The 8,229-nt window shown below is 33.2% G+C and overlaps 1 protein-coding gene across 3 annotated transcripts; it reads left to right on the top strand.

The window, feature by feature from the left end:
* Positions 1-888: 888 nt before the first annotated feature.
* On the top strand, positions 889-5,317 carry LOC105118309 (probable zinc metallopeptidase EGY3, chloroplastic). Of its 3 annotated transcripts, none has more exons than XM_011016232.1 (7): positions 889-1,694; positions 2,152-2,349; positions 3,053-3,277; positions 3,354-3,613; positions 3,968-4,122; positions 4,434-4,792; positions 4,953-5,317. In XM_011016232.1, the coding sequence occupies exons 1-6, from the start codon at positions 996-998 to the stop codon at positions 4,787-4,789; spliced, it is 1,893 nt and encodes a 630-aa protein (XP_011014534.1). In that variant the 5' UTR covers positions 889-995; the 3' UTR covers positions 4,790-4,792; positions 4,953-5,317. The 3 variants fall into 3 exon arrangements, with proteins under 3 accessions (XP_011014534.1, XP_011014533.1, XP_011014535.1); XM_011016231.1 differs by having other exon boundaries at positions 4,434-4,799; XM_011016233.1 differs by having other exon boundaries at positions 890-1,694; positions 3,375-3,613; positions 4,434-4,841; positions 4,874-5,005.
* Positions 5,318-8,229: the final 2,912 nt, after the last annotated feature.

Here is an 8,229-nt window from a genome sequence, read left to right as displayed (position 1 = left end):
GGGATGATGAGCCAAATTGATAAGTTTTTTTTTTCTTTTACTTTTAGCTCTTGTTTTGACTTCAACATTAAAGCATCTTTTACTTTTAGCTCTTGTTTTGACTTCAACATGAAATTCAAGGGGAAAAGTTATTTAAAAGAGTCAAATTAGTAATGTAACTTTTTAAATAGTGTAAATGTAGCATTTTTTTGTATAAATGCACTCCAATGAAAAAAATATTTAAAAAATTAATTATATTTTAATATATTTGATATTGATTCAACAATTTATTAATAGTAATTAACTAACATAACTCTAATCAAAACCTTTTTTTTTACATAAAAATATATTAAATAAATTTTTAACTTTTTTTTACTAACATGTAGAAACAGCTATCCAACTTAAAAATGTTATTTTAGCTATTCAATATAACTCTCCTCTTTTAGTTAGAAAAATAAGGGATAAAAGCCAAAAAATAAATTGTCTTTTCCTTTTAACTTTTCATTTATTATTCCACTGAAAATGCCCTTGGCATTAGAAATGCCATAAAATAAAATAAAAATATTAATTTAAAATATTTTTTATTAAAGTATTTTAAAAAATTACCTCGATGGCATTATCAAAACGTACATTAAAGGACTTCGACAACCTAACCACAACAACCTCGTAAGCTGCCTGGCAAGATGCCGCAGGCAAGCAAATTAATTAAAGGTTTTTTGAGAATTAAGTACTTGCTAGACTAGATTTCCTCTCCTTAAAATGGCCACCACTGTAATCCATACAAAATAAAAAATAAATAAATAAAGTTCCAAATTTGAAACTCATCGACCACACAAAATCTTGCTATGGATTTTTCTGCGGGGTCACAAAGTTCTGTCACCATCTTCAATGTCCTATCCACCTGTTAAACTTCACCAACCTTCTAGATTATTATAGTTCCCCCTTCTCCCTCCATTCAGAAAGCTCCCATCCTTAAATTTTCCACACTATGAATTCCTTGGACTTCAACTTCACCGATGGCAACTCTTTCCACCTCTTCGCATTTTCCTCTATCTCCATGCACTATCAAAACTAAGAACATTAAAAGCAACCCATCCAGCGGCATCTCATGTTCTTTAACCACGAACCGCCTTGCCCAAAACACACACCTTTGCTTTTATCTATGCTCTAAAAACAAACCAGGAGAGCCCCTTACATTTACCATCAGAAATGAGCAAGAAACTGAAGCCAAAAGGCATTCATTTCGTAAAAGACACTCATTTGGACGAAGAACCAGCCTATCATTCTCTCTTGTTACAAAAGAAAATCATTTGAAGCCAGTTATGTCCTCTGCTAAAGATGAGGGAGAAAGTGAGCAGACTTCTTCATCTTCAGTCTCAGTGATCACTGACAAGACCGAACGTGAAACAAAAGAGAGTCCAGAAGTGGAATTGAGCAAAGAAAGTGATCGATTGGATAAGGATAAAGAGAAACAACAAGAGATGGACTGGAAGACTGATGAAGAGTTCAAGAAGTTCATGGGGAATCCTTCCATAGAGGCAGCAATAAAGCTGGAGAAGAAAAGGGCTGATAGAAAGCTTAAGGAACTTGGTAGGGAAAGCAGTGATAACCCAATTGTGGGGTTGTTTAATAGATTGGTTCGTGACAGTTTGGCTAGGGAAAAAGAGAGGTTGGAGAAGGCTGAGGAGGCTTTTAGGGCTCTTGATCTTAATAAGGTAATTCTTTTTATTTATTGTTGATCTCAGTGATGTTACTGTCTTTTGGTTCTTAATTTGATTGTTTAAGTTGATGTTTGGACAAATTTCTGTCCTCAATCCATATAAGTATATAACGTTATTGGACAAATTTCTGTCCTCAATCCATATAGGGAAAAAGAGAGGTTGTAATTGATAAAACACTTTTAAGTTAATGAAGTGATTAGAACAAATCTTACCGCTAATAGGAGTTGCTACTGCTGACTATATATGTGCTGATCAGTTAGATTATCTCAAATTATATAGTTCAAATTGACCTTAAATTTTTTATTGGTGTAAAAAAGCAAGCCGATAGATGAGATAATAGCTTCCAGCTTCTATATTTCTTGAAAAGTTTGATCATCAATTAGGAGGCTTCTTATTAAACATGTCAAGATTTTTCTAACATGCATTTATTCTGTTGACATTTACAAGGCAGTTAAAGAGCTGTTTCGGGTTTGACACCTTTTTTGCTACTGATGTTCGAAGATTTGGTGATGGGGGGATTTTTATTGGGAATTTGAAGAAACCCATTGAAGAGGTCATTCCTAAACTGGAGAAAAAGCTATCTGAAGTAGCAGGGCGGGAGGTAGTTGTGTGGTTCATGGAGGAAAAGAACGATGACATAACAAAACAGGTATTGATAAATGAGCTAATTTCAGCACTGGTAGGTCTTCAATTGAGTTTAACGAATAGTGCACGACTGATTTCATTAGGCCTTCTTTTTGGAACGCTTAAGCAATGTTATAGTCTACACCAGAGCTATGCTTGACTTAATGATTTACTGATGTCTATTAATTAGAAATAAGTAATTGCTTAGTTCAGCAATTTTATAGTCTACACCAGAGCTATGCTTGACTTAGAAATGAGTAATTGCTTAGTTCAGCAATTTGCTGTTCATCTTGACTCTTGACCTCATCTAAACTATAGCAAATCAAGCATGCCACGACTTTGTGAGAGACATATTTGGATTTCATGACCCTAGCCCCAAGCTTTATTTTGATGGTTGGATATGAGCATCAACCAACCATGAACCACCAGACTGGGCAAGACATTGCCAAAGTAGTCTGAGCCGTATTGCTAAAGGCATTACTTTACTGGTCTAGGATCTTCCACTGAATCCAGTCAGTGGTAAAGATTCATGAAGTTGGTTTCTTACTTGATCCCCCTTTCTACACCATAATCAAGTGCTTTCCAGGGTCCAAAACACTCCATGGATGTCTTTTGAAAATAGTCATATTCCTACAATGTTTATGAATTAATGTTTTCTAGCAATCAGAGACTAACATTGTTACTGTTGCTGTTAACTTCCTTTTACTTACAATTCATTGTTCTTCAAGGCTTGTGTGGTGCAACCCAAGTCAGAGATGGATCTCCAGTTCGAATTAACTAAGCTGAGCACACCTTGGGGCTATATCAGTGCTATAGTCTTATGTGTGGCCACTTTTGGGACGATAGCTTTGATGAGTGGCTTCTTCCTGAAGCCAAATGCAACTTTTGATGACTATATCGCTAATGTTGCTCCTCTTTTTGGTGGCTTCCTCGCTATTTTGGGAGTTTCTGAGGTATGTTTTCATCTAATCTGGAGTCTTCTGCAGTTCAATTGCAACTTTCTGTTGAAGGTAAACAGTTGCATGAAAGATATTTTCATTATTCTGGCAGATAGCCACAAGAGTAACAGCAGCTCATTATGATGTCAAACTCAGCCCATCATTTCTTGTTCCATCCAATTGGACTGGATGCTTGGGAGTGATGAACAATTATGAATCCCTGCTTCCAAATAGGAAGGCCCTTTTTGATATTCCAGTGGCAAGAACAGCAAGTGCATATTTGACATCTCTAGTGCTGGCGATTGCTGCTTTCGTGACTGATGGTAGCTTCAATGGTGGTGACAATGCACTGTAAGCTTTCTATATTTCCCTTCTGAGAGAGCCAGAGAAATAAGTATTCAGTTGTCAAAAAAATACTGAAGAGTTATGTCTTATGCAACTTTTCCTTTCAGCTAAATCTAAAGAGTTACAAAATATTCTCTTATGACCCCATTTCTCCTTCGACTATTTTTTTTTGTAATTTCACTTCAAATTTGATTATGAAATCACCATAATGTGGTGATGATAATATATAGAGAATTTAGCTGGCATGTCACTCTTTGATTTGATAGGTTGCTCGTGTCCCATGGTGATACATTGTCAACGTAATCTATGAATTCATCAATGTCAGATTTGTTTAGAATAACATAAACCATTTGCTTGCAGGTATATAAGGCCACAATTCTTCTACAACAACCCTTTGCTTTCTTTCATCCAGTTTGTTATCGGACCTTATACAGATGACCTTGGGAACGTACTGCCTTATGCAGTGGAGGGTGTGGGGGTTCCTGTTGATCCCCTTGCTTTTGCTGGACTTTTAGGTGAGTTCCTTGAATTATATCTAGATTTGTTTGTATATTCTAAATGGATATTAGTTTAGGCAATTTTGTTCAGCAGAGAGGACTGAGGTGGTAGATGCGGAGTGCATTTTTGTTGAACAAAGTATGAGCATAAACATGAAAAAGGTTGAGCATAGCCATATAGATCATGATACTTTCTGGAAAGGTCCCCGTAAAGCTGCTGGAGATGGTGCAGTCTTCTGAAACCTTCAGTCAGATAACAGTTAAATAATGAAAAAAAGAAAAAAGAAATGTATGTTTATCCAAGTCATAACAACCTTATGTTTCTGCAGGAATGGTGGTGACTTCTTTGAACTTGTTGCCCTGTGGAAGACTTGATGGAGGCCGCATAGCTCAAGCTATGTATGGGAGAAATACAGCAACTTTGCTGTCTTTTGCAACATCCCTTTTACTTGGTATTGGTGGTCTAAGTGGCAGTGTCCTTTGTTTGGCTTGGGGATTGTTCGCAACATTTTTCCGGGGTGGAGAAGAAATACCTGCTAAAGATGAGATCACCCCTTTGGGAGATGACAGGCTTGCTTGGGGCGTTGTTCTCGGTCTTATCTGTTTCCTCACACTTTTCCCCAACAGCGGAGGAACACTCTCCAGTCCATTCCTCAGTGACCCTTTTTTCAGGGGTGATATGTGAAAGGTTACCTGTATGATTGTCTATATTACTCAAAATGTTTGAAAAAATTGTTCAATATTACTCAAAATGTTTGAAAAAATTGTTTATATCTTTTTTACATACTTAAAGTAGATTATATCTTCTTCACATACTTCAAGTAGATTGATGTATTGGTGTTGTACAGTGTTATTTTTATTTATACAGGATTGATTCAGGACCGGGCAGCTTGGAATCAAATCTAAACTAGGCTGACAATTGAATCAGCCAAAATATTAGCCGAGAAAACTTGATTGATCCCGTTGACTTTGGAGTTCCATAATATAACCAGTCCAAAACCCTACTGAGTCAACTATGAGATTTTGAGGGGGGGCGGGGGGAAGCAATGTTTTGTTTATTGAATACTTCAATTATCCCGAGCTTCTTCCGTTCATCCCAAGGCTTGGAGATCTTTGACGTGCATGCAAATCTTTTAAGTTAAGGTTATATGCGATGTGCGTGGTACGCAACTATTGCTTCTGCTTGTTGTGGATATATCATCTCTTTCGATGCTCTTCGGTCTCAATTTCCATAAGACAAGCCCAAACTATTAAGGATGCTGCCCAAGATGTTTATTAGCATCTGGATGCCTGTGTTTGAGCTTCTCTGAACGTGCAATCTCAACAAGAAATTTGGTCTGTCACTAATGGAGCCACAACCAAGATGGGTTGTCCAGCCAGGTTTGAATAATTCACGATCCCATGGCAGCACGTTTGTGGGTCGGTCTGATATTGTTACCAATCTAGATGTGGGTGTGATATTTAAAAAAAAAAAAAATTTAAGATTTTAATATTTTATATGAAAAAATTAAAAAATAATTTATATAGATATAAGTAAAAAGATTATTCAAAAAAATTATTTCATATTTAAAAGATGTTATTTTATTCTATTAAATTAAAGTATTTAAACAAAAAAAATATATCCTACATTGTGAACATAAAAAGATTGTGTGTGTGTGTTGGGAGGGGGTCTCAAATCTTATAATTAAAAAAATAAAATATTTTTCTAGTATTTATATAATAAATTTTGATATAAAATATTTATAAGAGTCAATAACCAATAGAAAAGGATGAAAAAAAAGAGGTCTTTGTCAGGTTCCGCAGGGTCACTCGAGTATATAGCTATTCGTATATGCTAATAGTCCTAATATAGAATAAACTCTTCTTGTAACAAACTTTGATAATTAGATCATGTAACAACATCTCAAGTTTAAAAAAGCATGAAACTTTTTAAAAACTGTTAAATACTTAAAAAGAAATATAAAATTAATATTTTCATCCATAATGGATACAAAAAATAAAAGTTTATTTTTAAAAACTTAAAACAAATCACTTAGAACTTAATTTTTTTTTCATTATTTTCTCTTCAAATATAACAAATTTATAAAATAAGTTGCACAAACAAAAAGAGTTTATATTTAAGTTCTATTGTATATGAATAAAAAAATCTTTCTTGAATGAGGCAATGGTTGTTTTATGGTCCAATTGTATTTTTAAAAAAATTTAAATTTTTTTATCCAGATGCACCGTTATAGCAAGCCTAAATGCTTGGGTCCAGTAGTCCCGGGCTTGCTAATCTAGCAGGCTAAGTCGCTAGGATTTGACAACTATGCTAGACTTATGCGCCTTAGATTTGGCAAACTATGCCAGACCCAAGATGCGTGGTTTGCCAACCATACTTCATCTAAGATGTTTAAGTATGATAATCATGCTAGACTCGTGCCTGTTTTGATAAACAATAAACATAAAGGACAATTGTATATTTTAGTTATCAGGAGATAGAAAAAGAAAAAAAAACACAAACAATTGATCACCAGCAGCAATCCAATTATTATCTGTCTACACGTATCATACCATAGGGAAGAAGGTATGATTGCACATTTAGTTAGATGATAGATGACCATATATAGCTAGTAGAAAGCATTATATGCACCTCTTTAATAGCATGGGCGCTACCTATTTATTGGGACGTGATGAAAACGTACTCACGGCTTTTCAATTAAAAAACAATAAATACATAGTGAAAATATTAAAACACCCTCATGATCTTCATAACTACACAAAATACCCATGTAAAGATACCAAAATATCTTTGAAGACAGTTTCTTTTTATCTTTTCCGAGACTAAAAGTGCTATTTACTATATTTAAAAATTAGAAAAACATGAACACTCTTGTGGAAGATAGCCAAAGAAACATTTATTCGCTCATGAAAAAATAAAAAATTAAAGGTGAAACTACTATTATAATTCATAGTAAAATGTTTTTTGATTCACAATGATTTTCTCACACCCTTTAACTTTTGTTATAATTTTTTATTTATGAATTTTGATTATGTAAACAAAATAATTTATATTGAGTTTTATTGGAAATGATAGTGCTGGTGAATGAATGAGGGTTTTTTATTTTCATATCGTAAATTTTAGAGACATTTTGGATTATGAAGTTGGTTTAATTAAGAAGTTGGTTTTTTTTTTTTTTGTGAGATTTGGTGTGCAAAATTAATTTATAATAGATTTTGAAGAAGGTGACTATTTTTGTGGTGGCTGTAAAGTTGGGTTTTTTTTTTTTTATGTGAACGTCACTGAAAAAAAAAGAGTGGAGTGTGGGAGAGAGGAATTTCTGTTGAAGAGAGATTAGATATCAAAGTTGTATATAGCTTGGTCTAATTTAAAAAATATATGTATTTTTTATTTTAAATTAATTATTTTTAATATTTTTAAATTGTTTTAATGTGTAGATATTAAAATATAATTTTTTTAAAAAATATTTTTTAGTATATTTTTAAATAAAAAATTCTTTAAAAAACAATTCCTCTTGCTTGTGTTTCTAAAAATCGGGTTATTGGAGTTTACTCGATTGTAATGTTAAAAAATACGTGGAGACTAATAATGCTAATACACTCGAAATACTACTACGAGGTTTCAGGTAATTTAAATAAAAAATAATTAATTAAACAGTACATGTGTGAACGAGTTATAAAAAGCCGGACTACAATTACAGATCCATGGGCTTAGAAAGCCCAGTTTCTTACAAGTCCTTGAACAAGAGATACGCCATTAAAATTGCTCTAAAAAAAAGGCTTGGGGTTGATGAATGCCCAATTTATAAATTATTTCCTTTATAAGATTCTCACTGGACTTTCCTTGTTTCTAACCATTTTCCTGATATTTTCTAACATTTTCGTTGATATTTTCTTATTTTTATTTTTTAACATTTTTTAGAAAATTCAATTTAAACATTTGGTGTGATGAATGGCTAAAAATTATTCTATAGCATTTTTCTCATTTGTTTTTATTTATTTTATATTAAATTAATTTTATATATGTTCTCTACAACCCTATTTTAGAATATAGTAACTTTTAGTTTTTTTTATGTTTTTTAAAAGAATGTTTGCCTTGTCACAAACATAGTTTTATAATATCGT

This window comes from Populus euphratica, unplaced genomic scaffold (assembly GCF_000495115.2).
Source record: "Populus euphratica unplaced genomic scaffold, PopEup_1.0 scaffold1870.1, whole genome shotgun sequence".
In the NCBI taxonomy this organism is placed as follows: domain Eukaryota; kingdom Viridiplantae; phylum Streptophyta; class Magnoliopsida; order Malpighiales; family Salicaceae; genus Populus; species Populus euphratica.
The sequence above is the reverse complement of the archived record's forward strand: the minus strand, read 5'-3'. Positions and strand labels throughout refer to the sequence as shown.

What these genes read in the sequence shown, in the direction of transcription:
- LOC105118309 (XM_011016232.1), top strand. Translation starts at nt 996, where the DNA reads ATGGCAACTCTTTCCACCTCTTCGCATTTTCCTCTATCTCCATGCACT. An exon ending in GGGCTCTTGATCTTAATAAG is followed by an intron (nt 1,695 to 2,151) that starts GTAATTCTTTTT and finishes TTTACAAGGCAG; the next exon opens with TTAAAGAGCTGTTTCGGGTT. An exon ending in AATGGTGGTGACAATGCACT is followed by an intron (nt 3,614 to 3,967) that starts GTAAGCTTTCTA and finishes ATTTGCTTGCAG; the next exon opens with GTATATAAGGCCACAATTCT.